Genomic DNA, 24,448 nt, shown 5'->3' with positions numbered 1-24,448 from the left:
TGGTATGCTCACTATGTCTTTAACAGAATTTCTACTGCTGAGATGTCAAAAAGCATGTACGGATAAAGAAACCATGTCATCAGTTATTAACAGAGTTAAAGGAAAGCATAAAGAGCAGAAGACTCACCTTTTACAAACTCTATCTTCTCTACTTGAATCTGTCCTCCATCAGATGGGAAAAGATAGTGATTGATTCCCGATACTTGAATGAGACTCTCCCCCATGTTGTAGCCAAGAAACTGGAAAAACAAATTTTAGACTATGGGTAAATGAGAAAGGCAGAAGTTGTGAAAGAGGTAAATGAAGGACAGATCATTACAACAGTATTTTTCTGAACATTTTTTTTAGACATTTAACTACTGTTATTATTACTTTAGCAAATATATTGCATGTTATTTGTATATCCAAATAGTACCTTGGTTACTAACTGAAGTAACTTGTTCTACAAGAGCGCAGAATCTGGTCATTCAGTGGTATGGAGCCACCAGTGGAAATGAAGAGTAGCAGTCTGGTGGCTTAACATATAATGAGAGGGAAAGAAAAATTCTGGACAAGTGCAAAGAGACAAAGTCCAATGCCATGAGATTTGTACATCATGAACAGGACAGGTAAAGATCCAGATTTTCAGCCTCTAAGATTTTGGATTTCAGACACTGTAAACCTGATTCTTACATTGCTCTGCCTTCTAACCAACCACAAATTGGAAAAACTTAGTTAAGCATACTCAGGCAAGTTCAGACTAGGAAGTTACATATCTCTGTTTGAAGTTCATACTCAAGCAAGTTTAGACTAAAATATATTGACACAAGCAAGTCACTTCATTTGCAGTGCACAACCATTGTCTACATCTGTAAAATGGGATTTTGTGTCACAAAGGAACTCTATTGTACCTTATTTACATTCCTTAATTTGAAAGAGATGTGGATAATGAAAGTAGAAGTTGGGTACAGAATTACTTCCTTGAATATGGTTCTCCTGTTTTCATAGCTTTATCCCCAGAAAACTTCAAGGAGAAGTAGGATATTATCCATAACTGTCATTTCCTGGTATTGAAATAATGAATAGCTTTTGGGACATCTAGTCTAGTATCTATGAAGATTTGCTTTGCAAATCTATAGTTTCATGGTGTGTAGTGAGAAGGAAATGACAGGATGATGGTCTTGGATGCAAGGCTTAATGTAAAAAAGCAAATATAAATCAGTGCAAACTGCCTAAAAATTGTTTGGATACAATAGTGAAGAGTTCCCCTAGTAAGGAATATCCCTCTGTTAGTGTAACAGGCAGAACATCTTGTATTAACTCACTCCAAGAACATGAAATTCGAAAGAGGAAATGGAAGAAACAGTTAATTCCTTTCATTTGATTTCCAATGTGGACAGCCAAAACTTCAGTTAGGTCTAGCAATGCCCAAGTAAGTGAATCATAACAGGTCTCTATGTTCCTTTTTTCTACCCTCTCCCGTGCAAGCCACATCTTCAGGCAAAATTCATTCCATGAATATGTTATCCATGGTCACAAAACCATGATCAACTTATCTTTGTGTTACTTTTTGCCATATACATTAAAAAACATCCAACTTAATTAAATAGTCTTGTGTAGGATAGTCATAAATGTCAGAAACTGCTTTTCAAAACTTTTAGGAAATGATCCGCTGCTAAAATGATGGAATTAAACAGGATGTCATTAGGCTTAATTTGCGCTGAACTCTAGTTTCACAACAGATAATAGCTTTACTGTAATCTAGACTATATATAAATAGCTGACACTCTCCTAATGTGGTGCAACAGTATGATTCCTTACCTTATACACTTTCTCAGGATGTGTTTCTGGGATGCTGGGATCCTCCTCAGGTTCAGGGGCTTTTGCTGCCTCATCTTCAAGTTTCTCTTTGGAAGATTTCTTATTGGAACCTTCACTTTCTACACATATTGCTGTCTCCTGTCTTTTCTTTTTACCACTCAAATTTTCTTTTTTTGCTTTTTTTTCTTCCTTAAGTCGTTCTTCCTCTTGTAATCGATTCTGTTCCTCCTTCCAAGCCTAAATTAAATTTTAGAGTTCAAATTACTGTGGTTCTCTTTCTATTTCACAGTATTTCATACATGCATGCTGAAAAAGAGTATCGGTAAACAAACTCAAAAGAACATTGGTTCTTTTGGTCTTCTAAATTACTCACATTTTTCAAACTTGTCTATAGTTTTACAATATTACATACTCTATTTTGCATAAAATAACTGACTCATTCAAGTCACAGGATCAGTCATTCTTGACATTGGGAGACATATAGAACTACTATTCGTATCTTACATATTCAGTCATAAGTGAATTATTCGTTTTGTTGTTCACTCGTCCACAATGTTTATGACCACATACTGCATTAATTTATTCCCAAAGTGTAACTGCGAGATAAACTGATCTCATTCTTTTACAGAAAGAAGAATGAGGTATCAAGACCAGAATTTCCAAGTTGTATCAGAAAGACAACATGAGATATCTGACATTTTCCAGTATACTAAAGCACTGAAATCACTGTGGAAGAAACAGTAAGCATTCACAAGTATAAGATAGGCATTAGCCTAACTTGAGCTATACCTGCTCAAGTTGTGTATCCAGGAATTGGCTAACACCATTTCATATCTACATTCCAGTGTTAGTACTTGAAGTGCAGAGCACTACACATTGTAAGAAAGATGAGATATAGTCAAATAAAAATAAAAAAAATAAGGGGAGTACATTAGTTAAGCTAGATCTGTGTAGTGTAATGGATAGGGCCAAGTCTATATAAGTCTATAAGAACAAAAGCTTATATTTCTGACAAATCAGTGTTATGTAACCCATTTCAGAAAAATACATATTTTTGCCTCACCTTAAGAGAGCCTTCTCTGATAAAAGGATTTTTTTCATTGCTGGATTGAGATTCTGGAATAGTCTCCATTATGCTCTCAGGTCTTGATGTGCTGTCTTTGAGACAAGAAAGGGGAATAAGTACAGTCATAAATACGTAAAAATTGAATAATTAAAAAAAAAAGAATGGAAAAATAAATAAAAAGTAGTGTGAGTAAATAAATATACATAATAGTAAATAGTGAAATACGTAAGTATAAAAGTAGACTAAAGCAAATGTTAAATTATTTAACTATGAAAAAAATTAACTCTATCCTAGCCAAAAGCAGAACACATAGCTAGATGGGTATAAGTTATGATATCAAAGTTGAAAGTGTCCTTTTGGTTTCCAAACTATTTACAGAAGCATTAAGTAGGTTAAGAAATTACAATCCTATTTTTGGAAATGGTAATTTTTAGTTCTAGAAGGTTTCAAGTATATTCTCAAAGCAGGTGAATAAAGCAAAGACTAAATAACAAACCATTGTTAATTCAATTTAAATACACAAATAGAGAATTTGGACAAGAGTTCTCTTTTGTGAAAATGTATTTTCAGATTCTGTTGCCTGCTCAAAATTTATTGTATAAATGGCTTACAATTTTCACTATCCAAAATGTTGATTGTAACTAAAGTTTGCTCTCCAGACTAGTCAATTCCAGTTTCCAGTTTAGCTTCTAGTTCACAGCTTCTCACATGCTGCCCTTTTAAAAATGATTTTTTTCTGAACAGTGATGCCAACTTCAACTACTGATCATCTTTACATATGGTCAGTCATCTAAACAGAGATTCATATTTGTTTGTAATCCTTAGAGTAACTCCATTAAATAACTACAAGTACTGTAAACGTATATTTACATTAAGAGCTTCAGTTTGCAGAATGAAGGATGATGCAGAATATTCAAACATGTGAATTTAATTAATTTTGAAACATTTTTATTTCTATATAGATGACAAGACAAGGTTAACTTATGAAAAATATATGGGATTCTACTCTGAATAGCTTTGAGTCTCAATACTTAATATGAAGAATAAATTTTCTACAATAAAACAGAAAGATACCCACTTGTGGCGCTCTTAGGGAAGCCAGTTTTTTTGACAGCACACTCAGAAAATTCAGAAGGTCCTTCTGCAGTGCCTTCTGCCAGTTTAAGAGCCTCTACTTCCCTAGCTATCTTCTCTTCTTGGTATTTGACTTCTTCTTCTTTCACCCAGTCTTCAATCGATTTGGCTACCAGCTCAAGATAGTTCCTGAAAAGCACAATATTTATCTATTTCCACTCATATGATTTCAGGTCAAACAAAATCACTTGGCTTCTCAGTTTCTTATACAAATATTATTCAGTAACTGTTGAGAGAAGGATTGTGTTTGACAGGGTTTCTTTCATTTTTCTTTTTTCTTTTTTCTTTTTAAAAGAAGGTGGTATTTTTGCTTGGATGATATTTTCTTAATCTCTTTTATGTTTGGGATTTTGGTTCTCTTTTCTGCAAAGAGATACTAGAAACTTGTTTTCTAAAGAATGCCTGCCATCAATGAAAACCCATAAATCAGAAAACATATAGACATTCAGTTTAAGAAATGTTGAGACCAATTCTGCTCTTCACTATTCAGTCAATATTGAACAGTCACTTGGATGACTTATTTTCTTAGTAGCTCTTGATTTATATCGTCTTTTAGCATACACTTCATTTGTTTTATTTTCATCAACTAAGGAGGTGTTATTTTATTTAATTTCTAGCTCTTCTCTATCAGTATGACTGGAAAGGCATTTGGAAATTGTCACCTAAAACCAGATTAGTGAATCAATGCACTGTAGCCTGGCATAAATTAAGAATATTGATAATTAACAGCTGAAGTCAGCACTGAATGATAAACTGATCCAGAGTTTGCAGCTGGCATCTGTACTTGCATTATCTCATCTTCCAGTGGTATCTGAAACAACTACTAAAATAGTTCATTGTGGACAACTGCTTAGAAGGTAGGATGAAGGCTGAAAGTCATATATGCAGTTGCCACTCTTTAATTCTCTCCATAATTCTTCAATGTAAGACTCTTCACATGTGCAAAAGTAAAAGGGGCTAGTATAGAGTGCATGAGATTCAGTTGTTGCATCTTCATGTTTTTCATTTATAAATTCAATACGATTCAACTGTGTTCAAATGCTCTGTATGTATCTGCTGTTTTTGTTTGTGAACATGTAGGCAGCACAAACAATTCTTGACCTCATGACAGTTTCAAATTTGCTACTGTAGCATTACACTGTATGGTCAAGAGATTTAATAAGTATGCTATCTACACAGGCAGGAGATGTACACAGTTCGTATACACCTTAAAGATACCCTAGCCTCTCCTACCTCCTGCAATGTGTGTGGAGCCTGCTTTGAGGTACTTGCATGGAGAAACTGTTTATCAAGTATTCAGTAGGGACAAGACAACTCTGTATCTGAAGAAAAGTGAATGAGGTAGAAAAACAAAGATGTTGAAAACAAAAGGCAAAACTAGTCTGATCTACAGTTGCCAGTACTGGAATAACTTGAAGATGAATATATGTTATAAATAAAAATGAGATTATTCGCATGGAAAATATTCTAGGGCAATGAAACAGTCATTCAAAGTCAAAAATACACATTCTATTAATATGTATTCTGATGTCACTACTGCCAATGTCTGACTCAGAATCATTTCTCAGAAAGGATTATTTTTTCCAGTAACTTGTGTAATGTGTTTACTATGAAACAGTAAACAAATGTCATTAAGATTGAATTTGAGAAAAAGAATAGTTATGATAATGTTGGAATTCAATTGGCTTCCTGATAGAGTGGTCAGTTCTATCCAAAATCAAAACGTCTTGTACATATGTATCATTGTAGGCATACACACCTATGCCTTTGGACCCTGCTTGTAAGTAGCATCCACTGGATTTCACAGGTAGCCTCCTACTGCCTACCCTTTGAAAGGCACAATTCCTACATTTTTGGATGTTCTGCATGATGAACTATAGGATTTGATGTCCATAGAGAAGAAGGAAACGTTAACTGGCATCTCTAGGAGCAAAACCAACTCTAAATCAAGTTGCTGCAACATAAGAAGTTTAATTTCTGTCTTGCATGAGAATTTACCATAACAGGACCCACTAGTAGTCATTTCTCAAATAAGCAGGTAACAGAAGTATATTCTGGAGAGCAGCTATGAAAAAAACCAACAAAGTGGGAATCTGGTCTGTAATATGTCACAATAAAAAAGCATCAAGCAAACAAACACCATAACAAAGAGATAGTCAAGTACCCTTCCTGTGGTGAAAGTGTGACTCTTAAATATAACTCCAAATTTAGGATAATAGTAATTTTAATAAAATGTAAATTAATGAATAGTTATTAAACTCATCAGGAGCCAATAGTTAAGTCTAAGTATAATGCATGATTATTAATATAATTAATATAATTATTAACACAAGCAGTACATTCATATAAATTATAGAATATAAATATAATATTAATATAATTAATACAATGTAATACTTAGTATAATTAAACTATAAATATAAATTAAAAATACCTTTATAATATAAGCATAAAGGTAAAATACCACTATCACCGAAACTACATTAATAAGTAGGGTTTATGTACGTGTGTGTGGCAACTCAAGATCTGAAAGCTAATGCAGGCAACAGCATGAAGCACTCCAGGTATTTAAAGGCTGTCTTTCACAGAAGTGTTATGTTGCTTGGATACATACACTAGCAAATATTTATGACACTTTGTCTAGAAATCTGAAATGATCTTTAGAAAAAGGTTGAATAAGGTCAGAAAACGTGCTCATTATTTTGCAGAGAAAAGGCAGGTATAGATGCCACATAACTGGACCAAAAGAGAGCCTATAGCTCCTCATAGATACCAAGTAAGATAGAGAGCACTCATGGTGAATATTTCTCCAAAAGAACAGTAAAACCAAACCTTCTGGTTAGCTCTTACGCCAGTTTCTTTAGAAATGCCTTTCTGCTTTGAAACAGAACGCTGTGAAGTGTCAGTGAACAAAGCTGGCATGCCCCATGCAGAAGCTATATTTAATGTCTAAGCCTTGTTTTCAGTATATCTGGAAGAATAATAATAAGAAAATATATAGCTAGAAAAGCCTCAACAGAATTATAATTCATCTGCCAGAGAGCATGCGTCATTCCTTGTTTGGATGCAAAATCATTTAACTTTTGTTTTGCAGGATTCAAGAACTCTTCCCATCTTGCAACTAGCCTTGAATTGACTATTTCAATGCCCTTTCAACATGAGCTGCCAAATTGTTTTAGGACCCCACAGATGAAGAGTTATTTTTTCAAGGATAATTGCTTCCTGAGGAGGTCTTGGTCATCATTATCTGCTTCTATGGATAACACAACAGTAGGTCATTAGGATGAGGTTATTCATGTAAACACCAAGTAACGTTAGATATATTAGGGAATGTAACCTGGTCTCCAGTGTCATTTCAGAAAAGCATGGGTCTCTCATGGTCTCAGATCTGCTCACCCTGTGCAGACATCTCAGACACGGGCAGCTAAACTGGCATGAGGTGTTTATGTTTAGGAACTTGAACCAGAGCATAGGGTATAGGAAAAATATCTAAAGAAGGGTAGGAATAGTTGGTAAAGTAAACAGGTCAAGGATCCACCAATATTATTTTGTGCAATGGACTTCATTTGGCACTACTGACTGCCTATCTGTGTCTATCTGAATGTAGGACCTGCATTTCTTTAACATACGACCTTTCATTATCTTTGGGGTACATTGCAACTGTTAAATACATGGGAGAAAAAAAAAAAAAAAAAAGATTGTCCAGACAGACCAGACATTTACTGGATTTAATGGAACAACCACAAAACAGCCATCATTTTCTCCAAGAAATTTCCAGTTTCTGCTGGTAAATCTCTCCTGACTCGGGTCTCAGTCACTGCTAATCACAACAGTCTCTTTTCATAGCAAATAATTTAAGTGCAAATGACTAGAAAGCTGAGACTGACACATAGAGTTCCTTGACTGAGAGCAAATATATGAAACATGATACAAAATATGTTTTGAGGAAGACATATTTTGCCTATTTAGCATTCAAGCCTATTAAATATATAGGTAAGCACAAAAAATTATGTTAAGATTCCAGTATTCTGGTAAATAGGACACCTCACTCAGAAAGCGATGCTTGCTGACAGATCTGTGAAAAAAAGCTTGTCCATTGGATAAGTTGCTTGTAACTCTAGCTGATAAATCAAATCTAATTAAATCACAGTGTACCACTGTGATGAAGTTAAAGCTAGCTCAGACAACTCTCCATGACATCATAGCCTTTTTACAAATCAGTACATGGACACATGTGGACACACATTCTACCTGTGATCAGTAAGTTGGAATAGCAGTTGGATATACATCATCGTGTATACTGATGCTTCAGTACAAAAATGCATTCCAAAATAAACAGGTCCACTGTCAAAAGCTTGAATAATAGCACACCAAGTACTTTGATACTTCTTACTGGTGAGCAGAAAGTGGCAAACAAGAAGAATGTGATATTGTTAGAAAAAAAAAAAAGAATCTAATATTGACAAAGGGCCTCTAGCTTTTCTTGAAAAATTTTCCATGACAATGCATGATTTATGTAAACATAGTTAAAAAAAAAAAAGATAATTAAATTTTTAGACAGTTTCCTTTTTGACATCCTCCACCTCAGCATCATTTTCTTGATGTGCATATCCATAATGTGACTTCGTGTGTATGCATTATTGTATTTTTATAGCATGTGATAAGCAGTTACATACACATTTACTGCATGGTTCTCCTCTGAATAGCTTTGTCTCATCTAATTACTTTGATATAGTACTGCTCTCCACCTGCATGACTTGCTTTCTCATAAATATAGTTACATCATGGTATCTTTTCATTACAAAGCTTTGTTCCAAGCATGGCCATGCAGGCTTTAATTGAAAATGACTGTGAATGAGATATAAATAATAAAATTACCTGAATCCAACATTAGAGTGTAATGCAACATCCCAGGTCTCTTTGCATGAACGATACTGATTCATAGGATTGTGAAGAACCATTAGTAAAGAGTTATCTTGGGTATGATAAAAGCAATCAATACATCTGTACTCTTGGGTTGCAGTATACAGAACCTAAAAAGCAAAGAAAAAAAGGAACATCCTCCCTATATAAAGTAGTATGTGCAGATGGTACACAGCAGAGCTTTTAGCTGGTACTTCTGAGGTACACTGGAACTTCACTCTTCCATCAGGATGTACGCAAAGCACTTGGATTCTAGCAATCTGAAGTGTTCAGGTATGTGGAAACTGAACTCCATTACTATCCATATTGAGAATAGGTACTCAGTATCCTCCACTTCTGAGACTGACCATGAATGAAAAATATCAGCTAAAGAATAAAATTATTGTTTATATCTATTTAAGATTTAAAACCAAGTGTTTAAATAGATAATGAATAACAGCAGAACTATTGTGTAGCAGGTAGAGAAAAACAAACTAACTTCTGTTAAGTTAGTTTGGTATCCAATTTGCTAAGTTATGACCTGTACATCTCTGAGATTTACTGTGTCCTTTATTATTTCACTCTGTTCTGGACAGTCCATCACTTTCAGTGTTTACATTGTCTGCAGGCTGTAACTTATTTTTTAGTAATAGCCAGAAGAAAGTTTTCTTTGAAACCATCGTTTTTACAGAACTATTGAACTGAAGTAAAACTGAAGTAATACTATAACAATAAGTATGATTTAAATATGAAAATCTCATTACCAGCTGGTTGTAAGAATTGTGCTTAGATGTGACATTTAGTATAGGAAATAAAGAAATATTATTACCAAAATATTGTTGTTTTCTGTTGCAGTTATTTTATATCAGTATTTTTTGGCTAGATTCATTAATTATTGACAGTTCAGTTAGTGTTAGCTATTTACCTTGCGTAAGAAGGAATTCCTGAAATCTGTGACCAGACACGCAGTGATGCTAAAGTGGTGCTGAAACAGCAGCCTTTCCTCAATGCTTGTATAGCATGTGTGAGGATCAAAAACGAATTGAAGCATGTGAAGCTCAAGGCAGCTCAGAGCTTATACCTCTCCCAAGAGAATGCCTATCACCTTATAACATCTATACCTGAACTTATCTTTCATATTTGTTTTTCTGTCTCACCGCAAGAAGAATTTTGGTCTTTAGCTTGCAAGATTTCTATAAATGAACCTTCTAGCCCTGAGAGGGTAAAGCATGATTTTGACAAAATTTTCTATTTGCCCATAAAACATATGCTGAATGTGTACTTGCAAAGTATGCTGCTACATACAGTGGACTAATGAATCCCATAACTGTCATGGAGGATCCCCTCTAAGAGTAAGATTTTTTTTTTTTTTCCCCATCATGCATTTAGTTAAAAGACTCATACGAAAAAGAACAGCTGCAGTGCCGCCAAACCACAAAATAAAAAACAAGTACAAACTTCAGTTTCTTGTTTGAAATTTAAAGCAGCTGAAGAACAATTTGTTTTGGTGAAAATGTATCAGGGATAAAACTGAACCAATTCCACTACTAATTCTTTGTGAAGCATTCTGAGGCATGACTGTATCTATAACGCTGTCAGTTCACAGATACCTGAAGAAGAACACAGGGTTGAAAATACTCGGCAAAACTCCAGTCTGTCAGACAACGCTTCTGAATCTTTTTTATTTCTTCTAAGTTTAGTTCTAGGCCATTATTTTCCAGACTCACCTCAAAATACAGCAAAACAAAATAATGAATATCAACATTTCAGTATCAATTGTATTAAGTTAACTGTAATCTGTTGTCTTAGTAGACAGCATCCCATGTTGCATCACAGTTAATTGCATAATGCTGCACATGTGTAGAGCCGTATGGCAATATTTAATAAAAAACACAATTGCTCCCAAAGGTTTGTGCTTTTGTTTTTTCTTTATGGCAAACATAATTCAACTATTTTTATTATTAGGTTATATGTTTTTGAGTGCTGTAAGTAATTATGAATATTTAGACAGGTCCTATGAAGTAATCTTAAAATTGCTATATTTATCCAGGGCTGTATGGCAGGCAGGTGTTTTTAAAGAAGCCAAACTACACAGTCTATTAGTTTGACAGTTTGGCAATTTCTCTCAAACTCTCATCCAAGTATTTGACCCCTGGTATTCAATGAAGCCAGTGTTGCCATTAGTAGCTTCACCAAACCCCATCACCATAGAATTCAAAGCAAGTGATTGCACAGTACTTAAAAGTTATGTCACTATTTTCTAAACATCACAAAATTCACATTCTCATGCAGCACTGCAAAGGAATCCACATCAACATTTCCCAGCATTGAACAACATTTTCTGTTGTCTCATACTATAGAGCACAGTTTAGTCCGCTCATCAATCACACTTGCCAGATCAGAAGAAAAAAGATCCATTTCTTTGTTCAAAGCAGGATCAGACAGACAATCTCTTCCATCCTTATCATCTGTTTCTGCATGTCCTGAAAATTGAAAGCAGAATTTTAAAATTGCTCCAGAAATTCCAGCCCTCAACACTAAGATCCGAGTTCTGCAGTTTCTTTCAGCCTCCTCAATGAGACTGCCATCAAGTTGAAGCTTTCTTTTATGACACTAGTAAGCTAAATACATGATATACCTCTCCCACACTTTGAAACCCATGTACAACAAGTGCCAAACTGTTCAGTGAGAAAAAAAAAAAAAAAAAGAACTCTTTGTAAGTTCCACTCAAAATTTCCTCTTGATCTGTCATGTGATGGCCTTGCATGGTCAAAAAGATTAAAAATACTCTAAGTGTCCTCAAGATCCTAACATGAAGAACCATTTTTCTGCTTACTACCTGAGAAACTAACCTTTGCACAGATTACATAAATAAGAGGTAAAATAAACTACTTTGATATTAGAATTTTTGAAAAATGTGGTTTTTAAACTTTTCAGAATCATTGGATTTATAGAGTTCTATTAGCTACTGACAGATCACATCTGTCAAGGATCTAACTAGTAATTTTGATGACTGATAAACTATCAGTATTAAAATGGGCACCTGATGTGAATAGAGATTTTTAAGGAGATTTTTACTTCTATATTCTCATTTTGTCTTTTTCTGAAATAATTTCATTTCAATAGAATTCTTTATGCCCTGGATTAAGGCACAAGTCACTAATATTTGATCGAAATTCATAAATACAAGAAAAATTCTATTCCTGAGAGAAAATATTTCTGGAAGTATTTGTTCATAAATGGTTCATGAACAGCTCATCTTCCAGAATGGTTCTCTACATTTATCTAAATGTATCTTTAGGCTATGATTCTCTGGGAAATTACATCTGTTTACTGACTGCCTTTAGAAGACTAAAGAAATCCAAGAGCAATTTTCTCTTCTTGGTATCTGTTTTTGTGCTGCAGAAGTGTTGAAATGTTGACAGCTGTGTATGCAACTACAATATTTAGTGTTGTGTTTAGCAAAAAAGGAAAATAAACACCAAAAATGTTCTCAAACTTCAGAAAAGAGGCAGATAAGAAGGATTCATTTTGTCCGCTCCAACATTGTAAGGAAAGGATCCCATCTAAGCTGATTGCTTAAATAACCCTTCTCTCTCCCCTGGTCACAAAAAAGGCCTAGATAATTAGCCTTGGCTAGATGCTTACTTTTAGACAGATAAAGTTAGGCCAGATATAACACATTCATTCTGTATATACAGTTTTTGTAGAATTTCTCTTTTGCAGAACTCTCAGGTTCATGCTTTCCTGTATCTTTGCTGCAAAAGCAAGTTTTAACATAAACCTGAACATACACTTCATATTAAATAAGTTGCAAGCTCCACTAGCTTGGAACTTGGTACTGTCAGTTCTACCATATGTTAGCCTTATTTGCTGGTCTTACTTTCTTTGACACAAAATAAATATGGTTCTTCTTCTAAATTGGGCCTAAAATTTTGAATATAAAAACTCCATGCTGAATTTACTTGCATGTGAAAGAAGAGGAACTCCTGGCAGATAAAAATGCAGTAAAAGATATGTATACGTGTATACGTGTAATTACCAAGAATAACACCTTTTTTTTTGTTTGTTTTTTAAACCTTTCAGCTTTTTATATCATCTTCTAGAGTCCTCATGTGTAAGGTATATATATTTTCCACTCCTCTTACTTTTTCACTGGTAATCATCTAATTAACCTTATATATCATATTGATTTTACCTTGTTGATGCTACTAAGGTAGTAAAAATTCAGCTGCCATTATAACTTATAAGAACTTGCATTCAGAAAGGTATTAAAGCATGTTTTCAGCTATTTTGTCTCTAAAATGTATTTGATGTCACAAGCAATTAAACAGTTTTACAGTACATATTTTTCTACACATACCATTTCAAAGAGTTGCTTAAATCATCTGTTTAATGTTGTCATACAAAAATATCTAGTATATCAGTATTCCTATGTTGATAGTCAATGTGCACACTATGCAATATTTAATATTTGGTGATTTGTACAAGGAAGAAAAATCACTGCCTTGTAACAGCAAACGATATGGTAAAATAAATAGCAGATTTAAATTCTTCAGGAGTAACATAAATAGAGAGGTTTTTACCAGAGCCTCTTGGTGATTTCTCATTAAGCTTCGTTTCCATAAGGAAGAGTTGTCTCAGCTGTCTTGCAAACCTGGCTGGGTTATCCCAGGGGATATAAGACACTTCAGAATCACCTCCAACCATAGATCCAGAGCTCTCCAGGAGACCAGAGTCACTCAGCCCAGTCAGCCTCAGGCTTTCAAAAGTAAACACTCTGAAGGCTCTTTCTACTTCAGCCCAACTCAGAAGTTCTATAAAAGAATTACAATCATTAACTGAAAATGTTCTTATGGCTCAGCAGAAGATAAATAGAAGACTATGCAAGCATATTGTTCTTGGCAACTCTGCAAAAGCCAAGAACAATTTCCTTAATGGTATTGGATCAAATTATGTCAGCTACTTTTTACACTGCATTCAAAGTTGAATGTTTCCAAATTGCAAAATGATATGCCTGACTATTAATCCATCTTAAATGAAGTGCTTCCTACATCTGAATACGTACTGGCTCATTAACTTTATACAAATTATGTTGATTTTAAAGTACTGTGTAAGCTTTACCAAACCAGTTAACAACTAGTTATTTTCAGCTTTAGCTCATGAAAAGGCTTCTATTATCATTATATATATATATATATATATGTATATATATATATATATATATTTTAATCTGTAGCTTTTCAAACAAAGAACCAAGTGATTTTTTTTTCCTCTTCAGACAACATGTTACACAAAATTTGCATAGAAGCATGCAAGGTGCAAAGGCAATAACAAATGCTATTTATGGTTATTTGCATTGGTGTCCATACACATTGATAATTATGACAGGGACTGAACTTTAAGACAGGTAGTTCTGTCCCCAAATCATACACAGTATATCTTCAATTTGAAACATTTTCTCTTTGGAGGAGTTAAACATTGAATATCTTGAAAATGTTGGCTATCTTGAGCAAAGTTAACAGTTGGGAGAATTTGGTAGTATAGTATGGTCCAGTGAAGACCATCAAATTTGATATCCACCGGCTGGCAAGCTACAGCAATACAGAATACCTTAATAGGTAAGACACACCTTCTAAAAAAAACATACTGACAACTAGAAACAATGCAGCTAGTGTAAACTAATCCAACACATGGGATTTTGGGAATGAATAGCTGGGAAAGTAACTTCAAATACTGTGCCTTATATGATGACATAACTGTAACGAAACAGATTTGAATGTTTATATTTCTTAGTAGTCATAGAGTAAACTTTCAAAACTGCCTAAGGGTATTTATGCAATCTTTGGGATTGTTTCACAGTGTACATCACAGTGGTATGCACATTATAAGAAAAAGTTACAGCATAAGTGATTATAGTTGAAGTAGTGAAGGTATTCTGCTGGTTTGATACAGATTATTGTAGAAGTCATTTCATTATTAATTCCAGCAGGTTACAGAGAATACATTTTTAAAACCAGTTAGTGTTCAATTAAAATTTTCTGAGATACATGTGCTCTTCCTCCAGAAGAATGTTGGTAAATAAACATGCAGTGCATGTCATTGTCTCCCAAAATGCATTCTGTATCCTAAGATCAAAATAGCAATTTGTACAATTTTTTTTTTCCCTTTCTCAGATGTAACTGTTTCTCTCTTATTAAACATGAATAAGTAATAAGAGAGTTCTGAGAAGCTTCCAGCTCTTAGTTATACAATAATTAATACACATATTGGCTTGCCCAAGAACCGAGGTCTAAAGTTAGCCTAACTTGTATGGTAGGCCAAGGCATGATCAAGAATACAAAAAATGGGAAGTTCTTCAAAGGTTTTAGGTAGCTGACAAAACTCATCCCCAAATTCCATCTATTCAACAGAATCATCAGCCAGAAGAAAAGATTAAATTATATCAATGAAAAAGAAAATCAGTTCACCACTAGTGAAATAATGCATGAGCTCATGAACGCTGGCTAAGCGTTTAGTGTTGTTTACAGTCGAAGGAAGGGTGAAATGGATAAGTTCCCTAAGAGGCAATTTATCCATCATTTCATGTTCAATCTTTTCTGGATTTAAGTTGTCTTGGACCTGGAACAAAAAAACAAAGTACAAGAGTTAAAGTAAACTTTAACACTAGTGGATTTCTAAAAATTGTTAGAATAAATACATCCTTTTATAGAAAAAAATGTTAACTGTGCTTAAGTCAGTTGGATATATACTTAAATTTTGAGCATGTGCTCACAGTGCGTTATTGAATCATGGTGTCGGATATTTTGGACAGGAAAAAGAACATGCATAAGAGAAGAACTGACAGAAGACATAAAAACAGCTAGATGTTAGAAGATATTTGTCTGTGTTAGATAGTCTCAAAAATTCTGGAATACTAGAGTAAATCAACAGAGTTCTGTATCTCTCATCTACACCAAAAGCTAAACATTCTTGTTATTAATGCAAACACTGAAATCAATATAACGCTAATATAATGCTCTGTGTTTCTGACGTGTCCTCCGTCAGCAGCAGTAACCCATTGCTTCTTAAGCAGACTAAAACCATATTAGTGTGTCTATCTCAGTAGGAAAAATCTAGGCTATGCAGTTCTCCTTTGTAAAAAACACCACTCTACCCTTTCTAGTGCATTGAGTACTTGCTGTCTGTGGACTTTAGAACTGATTATATATGATTGTTAGCACTATACCTTCAGCAGGTGCAATCGCTGAGCCAGAGTATCATGGTAATTAAATAAGAGAGGGTACTTGGGGGTTACAGTTTCTTCACTGTACTTAGGAGCAAAGTAGTCATAGAGATTCTGTTAAAAAAAGAAAGATGCATTGAACACCGATAATAATACTTAATTGTCATTTTAGGTAACAAATAAAAGACAACACAAACCTTTTTTTCACTGTCAGAAAGTGGAAGAGAAGGAAGGACCGAGGCTATATGATCTGCAATGGTATGATGTAGTCCATCTGCCCGGCGCTCTGGCACCACCAGACTAGGTGGTGTAAGGTCTTCTTCACTTGCAATAACCTAGTAAATATGATATATGATGGCTTTCACTACTAGTATGACTACTGCATAACATCCTGAAAACTAGCAGACAGATCCTGAGATAAGCTAAGTTTATAAGGTAAACACATACCCGTATGTTTTGTAAAGAAAGAAAACCTTTTTTTTTTTTTTTTTTTTTTTTACAAATACCAAAAATGCAATTCTGCATGTTAGTTTCTGCCCCAATCAGAATATAGAAAACAGATAAATGTGTTCTTTTATTACTCACTTTTCAAAGGATAAGAAGAAAAATATATCCGACTTGAAATGTTAAGAATTGTAATGATGAACAGAGATTTTGACTGCATTTCAGATGTTGGACCTTATCTTGAGGTTTTTTGCCTGAGTCTATTCTTGAAGTAAATAAACTAATTGAACTGATATATTATTTTGAAAAGAAGGAAGATTTTCAAATAACACAGAGCTTTACTATCTTGTAAATTGTGTCTGAACTCAACAGAAATCAGACCTTTCTAGTGTTAGCAGAGATATCCACGAATTCTAGTGTTAAGTTTGCCGTAAGACCTTTGCACTGAGTAAACCAGTAAAAGTTTAGTACTGCTGGTGCAAGATGTGAAAAACTGTTACTGACTTAGCTACAAAATGACAAGCTTTTCCTCATTTGATTATATTGGATCTATAGTCTTGGAAATATGATTTTGGGATAATACTGTATGTACAGAGTAAGCATGTACAACATGAAAAGAAAATAAGTAAGCCACTTCTGAGTTATGATTCCTTTATATTAAACCTCCATGGTCAGTGCCTCTATGCATAGTCTCTTAGCTCTGTATGAGAGAGATGGATTTATTAATCTTTGATCAGTTCATTATAACAGGTCTAAGCTGAATTAACCACAGGAATTAAAAAAAAATAATATTCCCACCTGTTCCAGCATGCAGCTCAGCATTAAGGGCACAGAAAAGTATTCCTCAGGAATCTGATTCAGCAAGTCATTGTAATATCTCATATCCATAGAAGCAGCCAAAACCGGAAATTCTTCCTCTGTTGTAAAAACAACAACAACAAAAAAAGAATGTATTAGGATGGATTTATTAAAAAATTACAATTTGTGTTACTGACCAGTTCAACTCTTAAACAATTTTTCTAAAAAAGACTGATAAAGTCCAGGACTGTATATCTCTCATATCCAAGTGTGATTAGTAACAGGTAGAAAAAGTGATTCTCTGAAGAACTTATTTATCACCATTGCAGTTTCCACAGACTTTCACGTTTTCACTAAGAAACTACTCTCACAACATCAAATCAGATTTGGCTTACTGAACAAACAATTTCAGAGATTTGTGCTGTCAGATGAAGGAACAGTAAGATTAACAGTGAACAGCTACAGGGCAAGTGCTTTAATCCTTTAATCATACCCTGTGACAAAATTACTGTTGGCAGATTTTCTTCTGCTTGCCCTTTTTTCTTTGAAGGTGTACCTTGTGGTGTTGGTTGTATCTAAAAGAGCAAAGATAAAGACAAAAAAATCAGAAACAAATGAGGATTGCCCAATGTAAATTGGTGGGAAAAAACAATTTCCTTTATCTTTTGCTATTTACTCTCTGTCTAAACTTTTAAATGGTTCTTACTATGGGAGTCAAATCCTATCTGACTCTGAAAGGAACAAGCAATGTTGTTTTATGAATGCTTTAAATGAACATTCAGTAGCACTGCTATGGATGGAGTAATCCAATTTTTTCCCCAGCACTAGTACACATCCTACAAGCTTCTTTCTTGTGCCCACTTAAGCTTTTGTCCACCATGAACAAAGTAAAGGAACTGATCTGGCACAGAACTAATAATCTTTTTTGGATAGTTGATCTGTAACAAGACATAGTACCTCTGCAAGCACAGTGATTTTTCTAGGCACATAAAGGTGTCACCAGAAGTTATTTAAGCCATTTTTACACCCATGACACTTTGCTTTGCTTTTTTTTTTTTTTTTTTTCTCCAAGTTTTGAAGTTTTAAATGCTGAAGACAAAAATCCCAATTTCATTCACAAAAAATTACACGTGGAGTGATGGTCCAAGCTGATTTTTTTTTAGTGCAGAATTAAAGGCAGATAATTCTATCCTATAGCTAATTATTTTCTACAAAAAGTGTGGTAAAGCAAAAAGGATCCTTGCCTCAGTTGCAGGTGGTTGTGTTGATTTGCTCTCTGATAATTCAGGCACATTAATAAACTTGGTGTTTTCCAAGTAGTTACAATGTTGTCTTCTCCAATCCAGGGAGTCATACATTAAACAAGCAATACTTTCAAACAGTGCAGTGCCAAGTGCAAGCTACAACAGAAAATAAGATAAAAAGGATGAAGTTTGCATGCAAAAGTGTTATATAACTTAAGACACAGAAGTCCTTAGTTCTCTAACCAGCAGATACACAACTATTTATAAATTTTCCAAGGGTATTTTTGTTTACTAACTCAAAATGTTTTATAAAGTAAGTCTAAGAAAACAAGGCATCCTCATCTTTACATGCCTAAATGCTGCCATACCACAGTATGGACTGAGTGTTATCCAGCTGCTTCAGTTGTATACTGCTTAACTAAATCTTAACAGTAACCATTCAAGGTCTGTTGTCTTGCAATTGAAATATAGTTTTTTTTGTTTTGGATGGGAAGGAAAAGGCAACGGAACATAAAATACTTCTTTTCTATCATCTGTGTATGTTTCTACTGGTGATCAACCTGCAGCATATGTGCAATGTCAGCCATTCCCTAGAAGGATAAAAAAATATAAATAATCCAACTAATCAATGTCATCTCATAATACTTTTTCTCTTTCTTTTTATTTCTATGTTAAAACAAAAAAGGCCTCAAGAACAGAAGAAATTCCATAGCTGCGCAAACAAAGGAATGTCATCATATCACCCAAACATCCAAAGGGAGAAAACTGTACCTACTGAAATCTGACATAGGAAGAGACAAGTTTTCAGAGGTGGTGTACTGTGGTTTTCACCAGGGTTTTGGAGGAATAAAAAAGTTAACACCAACTGCTATTTTAAAATTGAAATGCTTTTGTACTGATACCAAACCCTGTTTCAGACCACGTGCCACACTCAGGTTTAAGTGGCGTTAGTGGCCATATGCTTCTCTCTACAGCCTAAACATGTAATGATGGTGTCTAGTAAAATATCAGATGTCTCAATTTTAAGTATCCTAAAATGAAGCACGGTGAAGAAAAACAACTGTCATTAAGTTCTTAACTCACACTGAAAGCATTAAGTGACCCTTAAGAAGTATCAAGCATTTGTTCTCTAAATCTGGCTCTCCTTACAGCACTTCAAAACACGCACCCAAATCACTGATCAGATACGGAATACTTGTTTCAGTTTTTGTAACGTTTGAACCTTTGAGGAGGTGTTTGAGAGAGGAGCCATATTTGTGAAAACAGAATTTTCAGAGTTAATATTTGTGCACCTTTGTTCTTCTAATTCAATGATCTTTTGCTAAACTTTCCATTCATAGGTTACAAGAAATCACTGGAGCATATGAAAATTTCAATTTGAAAGTCTTGGAGTGTTTTTCATGCACAGTCTTTTAAACAAAACAAGAATGAAGTGTGACCAGCAGGTCAAAGGAGGAGATTCTCCCCCTTTACTGCTCTTATGAGACCCCACCCAGACTAGTATGTCCAACACTGGAGCCACCAAGATAAGAATGACATAGACCTGTTGGAGCAAGTCCATAAGAGAGCCACAAGGATGATCAGAGGGCTGGAGCACCTCTCCTATGAAGACAGGCAATGAGAATTGGGGATGTTAAATCTAGAGAAGAGAAGGCTCCAGACAGACTTTATAGTGGCCTTCCAGTACTTAAAGAGGGCCTACAGGAATGCTGGAGAGTTACTCTTTTATCATGGAGTATAGTGATAGACAAGGAGTAATGACTTTAAACTAAGAGAGTTTTGACTTAGATTCAATATTAGGAAAAAATTCTTCACTGTAAGAGTGGTGAGGCACTGGAACAGGTTGCCCAGAGAAGCTGTGGATGCCCCATTGCTGGAAGTGTTCAAGGCCTGGCTGGATGGTGTTTTGGGCACCCTGGTCTAGCAGAAGGTGTTCCTGCCCATGGCAGTGGGGTTGGGACCAGATGATCTTTAGGGTTCCTTACAAATCAAGCCGATCTATGATTATATGATTCTAATTTTTACAGAGTTACAAATAGTGCAACCTGGCACTGCTTAATGGGACAGATACAAAGGTTAGTATAATTAGTTTTATGAATTTACTTCCCTACTTTCTCCTCATCTCAGAACAGAATCAGATTCTTGCTGAAAATTCTCTGAGTCTAGCCACCAGTGACTCTTGAACAAAGAAAAACATTTTTGAAAGCATTTTCCATTATAAATATCTAAAATATTTTAAAAGGACATGACCATCTGTATATAACAATATCATTTTTTGTAACAATGCCTAACAGTTTGTCAAAAAAGTTCTCCTTCTATATCTCTTGATCTTTCCAGATGCAGCAAGATAGGACTCAAAGACTCGCCTGGAAGCCCACCAGAACAGATTTACTCTATCCACCTATGATTACATGACTTGCATTCTTCCCATCTGCTTCTTTAAAGACTTACAAATGTTCCTACTTCTTTAGAGCTCTGCTGAATTCTGATACAGAGGAATGTGAAATTACAACTACAATCTGCTGGAACAATTTCAGTGACAGATAATTATTATTTTATTTCAGTAAAGATATGTGCTTGCAGGATATTTATGGGCTGCAACAGGTCCCTAGAAGAGGTGATTACTGGGAAGATAGACAGGATTAAAGAACTTCTTTCTCAAAATTGGCTTCATATTTTAAGATTAGATCAGGAATATAATGGTGAATAATGTTGTAAGTAGCAAGTCTACACATTTCCACAACTGAGGCATTTTTAGTGAATGCCTTGGAAACCACTATGGATTTAGCCCAATTCAGTTCTGATCCCTTCAGGATCAAGGGTACTTCCTAGCTCACCAAATTGTTTATATACAGGATTTAATGTACTATAAAAAAGTGTTAGGAGAATGTAGTTTGTCCTTTAACCCTAGTAATATAGACCACAAATACAGTAGGATAAATCATGGAATGTTGCTTTAGCATGTTCTATTTTTCACTGCCACCACTAAGGATTGGAAGAAGCAGGACCTTTTTACCTTGTCATACTTGAGATCCTAGTTTGGAAAAAATTTCTAACAGTTTACTTTGCCTTCCAATGCTCCTGACTCAGCAGGCTATAAAGAGTAACACATCAGAGACATGTTTTGGGTAGGACAACAAGAAGTAGTACAAGGAGTGCTAAAACAACAGCTTATGAACAAAAAGCACTCTTGTATTCATTTTCATTAGTTCTTGTGACTTTTCTGATATACAGTAAGTAGACCTGCTGTCAGTAGGACAACAACATATTTTTACTTTTACTTAGCACTGACACCTGACTCTCTAATGAGATTCAAATTGGACCTTTGTGAAGCGAAAGAATAAATTTAGTACTTCAACCTTGTTTTCAACTCTGCTGCTGTGGCCTACAACATTAAGAAACTCCAGGGTAGGTACTTTTATTCAAAGGATTCCTCATGAATACATGCTGAATACGTTTGTTGGATATATACAAAATATTTTTTGTTGAAGATAACAAATACACTATTTTCTTTCTGTTTCATAGAAAAGTAAGCAAAAATTCTTTCCAGTTCTAAATTGGTGCTAAATGTTACAAAACTCAAAGCATGCCACATGTTGTGAAAGCATTATCTACTGACCAGCATTTCTTTGTCAGACCAGTCGGAGGGAAAGGCATTCTCCTTAACCAAGTGATGAAGTCTGGCAACATCAAAGAGACGTGATCCATGCTTTCCACTGTTCAGAACTGGCTCTAGGTATTTCCAAAACATTTCCAGATCTTTGACAGCTTCATCTTTCTTTCTTTTCTCTGCTTCAACATCTAAAATTTTAAAGTATTAGATAAAATTAGATAGTACACTATCTCCATTCTACAGAAAGCACACATTGTATAATAGTATTCTATAAGTACTGCTAGAATATTCCCATTCTCATGGTCTCAGAATAAATCTGACACCAAACTTTGGGTTTAAAAAACTCCAGGAAGATAAAGCCTAAGTATGGCTAACATGGCATTTCTTTTAGAAAAACAAACACACAGAAATAAAGCAAAAGAAAAACTTCACCAAAATAACAATTAATGTTTGAAACCTAGGAAATATAAAAATATTTGCACTGTTCCAAAGCTGCCAGCACAAATTTAGACCAAACAGTTCATTAAGCATAGGATAAGCAAGCTTTACTATCAACATTTTGTTGAAGTGGAAAGTAGGGTTAAAAGAAGTTTAAGGTATAGCATGACTATGAATAGTGAGTCTAGAAGTTGTATAGCTCTCATTTTTATTGCGTGGTGATGATCAGTTTTCAAAGGTGCTCCAGGTACAGAGAAAAAAACTTTCTCTCTTAATGCCAAACTTACAATCACACTCTGAACCCAAGATCAATCATACTTATTATAGCCTAATTTAAGGGACATATGAACATTAAACCTGCAATGACTTGCTTTCATTTGGACATGTGGGTGCTCAGCACTTCTAAAACCTAAGCATTGAGGCCAAATACCACACTTGTATTTTTCCAGTGGCCCTATGGATTTAAACCAAAACAACCCTGTGAGGCTGTGAACTCTTCAAAAAATGCTGACCTTCTTAAAGAACTCAAAGATATATATTCCTTGTGCAGCAGCCATCAGAAGTGATGGCCAATTAACTTATAAAATGGCCCTATCATGATTTTGAAGGTATGTACCATAAGTGACTCCAAGCACTGGGTAGAAGATCATGGAACTCTCTGCCAAAAGATTTTGTAGATATAAGAAATTTTCAGGAGTTCAAGGAAAACTGACAAGTCCTTAAAAAATAAACAAAATAAATACATTGAGGTTTACTACAAAGACAAGACACATCAGGATCAGGAAAATCTCTTGACTTGAAAAATAAGTGGATGCTAAGTGAGGTGCACACGGAGAAGTTTCATATGTGCTTTTCCTATTACGCTTCTTCTTTTCTTATTACTTCTATTCCTTTCCTTTACTCTTTTCATATTCCTCTCATCTTCCTCAGGCATCGGTTCATGACCACTTCTGGAGATAGAATACCGGCCCAGATGGTCCTTTGATTTAAACTGTTCCATTCTCCTAACAGCTCATCTCAGTCATAGGACCATCTTTCTTCTTCCTTCTTTTTTCATCTGCTCATGAAAGATAAACTCTAGTTCAGTGGTAATGTTCTCCTAACACACTCAGCTTTGAATGTATGTCATGGCAGTATAACAGTATTTAGACTGCTCAGTCATGGGTCATCCACTTCATGTTGTTGAATGGAAGTTGAGTGGCACTGTACTAACAATATTGCAGCCCAAAATTCCAGTTTTACAACAGAAGAATAATTATGTTTTACTAACTCTACCCCACAGTTTAATAATAAAACACATAAGCATATGACACTTAGGTATCCCCTTGCACAGAAACATCTGGCTCTCTAGCATCAATCGTTAGATGCTCTATCCTTGAATATCGCCTCTCTGCTTCATTCTTATGCCTATAGTACTAAGGTCCTTAAGTATATTTTCATCATGTAAACCCTCTCAGAATAAATTAAATTTCCATGAGTAACCCCAAAAGAAGATGCAGGAGTTGGGAGAAACTGTCAATGCAGAAGAAATGTGGCACAACCCCACAGAAGAACTGAATTCTCATTTCTATTACTAAAGAATTTGAAATTAAGATGGTATTCAGTGGTACTCTACGTAATTTTGGAACAACAGCAATCTGTTATAATCATGTAACAGTGGAATAATAGCATCTAGTATATACTAATACATTGCATAGTGATTTTGAACCATCGCTGTGGAAACAGAAGTCCTAGAATCACTAGGATGTGTCAGGTCACAGATTTCCAGCAGAAACAGAAAAACA

The 24,448-nt window shown here is 34.8% G+C and overlaps 1 protein-coding gene across 2 annotated transcripts in view; it reads right to left on the bottom strand.

Annotated features, from left to right (window-relative positions):
* Nucleotides 1-24,448, bottom strand: part of SPAG17 (sperm associated antigen 17) — a 105,577-nt gene that overhangs the window by 45,222 nt on the left and 35,907 nt on the right. Inside the window, exons 7-21 of one of the 2 annotated variants that reach the window (XM_072043692.1) lie at nt 22,233-22,414; nt 18,614-18,769; nt 17,863-17,944; nt 17,370-17,488; nt 16,325-16,462; nt 16,131-16,241; nt 15,373-15,523; nt 13,489-13,719; nt 11,258-11,385; nt 10,513-10,629; nt 8,879-9,033; nt 3,945-4,129; nt 2,864-2,958; nt 1,801-2,037; nt 128-239 (exon numbers count right to left, since the gene is read on the bottom strand). In XM_072043692.1, the coding sequence (XP_071899793.1) occupies nt 128-239; nt 1,801-2,037; nt 2,864-2,958; nt 3,945-4,129; nt 8,879-9,033; nt 10,513-10,629; nt 11,258-11,385; nt 13,489-13,719; nt 15,373-15,523; nt 16,131-16,241; nt 16,325-16,462; nt 17,370-17,488; nt 17,863-17,944; nt 18,614-18,769; nt 22,233-22,414 (2,199 nt within the window). The remainder of the gene's footprint in view (nt 1-127; nt 240-1,800; nt 2,038-2,863; nt 2,959-3,944; nt 4,130-8,878; nt 9,034-10,512; nt 10,630-11,257; nt 11,386-13,488; nt 13,720-15,372; nt 15,524-16,130; nt 16,242-16,324; nt 16,463-17,369; nt 17,489-17,862; nt 17,945-18,613; nt 18,770-22,232; nt 22,415-24,448) is intronic. The other variant, XM_072043694.1, reaches the window with a different exon arrangement.

The sequence above is a fragment of the Anas platyrhynchos genome, chromosome 1 (genome assembly GCF_047663525.1).
Source record: "Anas platyrhynchos isolate ZD024472 breed Pekin duck chromosome 1, IASCAAS_PekinDuck_T2T, whole genome shotgun sequence".
NCBI classification, from domain to species: domain Eukaryota; kingdom Metazoa; phylum Chordata; class Aves; order Anseriformes; family Anatidae; genus Anas; species Anas platyrhynchos.
This window is presented reverse-complemented; position numbering and strand designations above follow the sequence as displayed.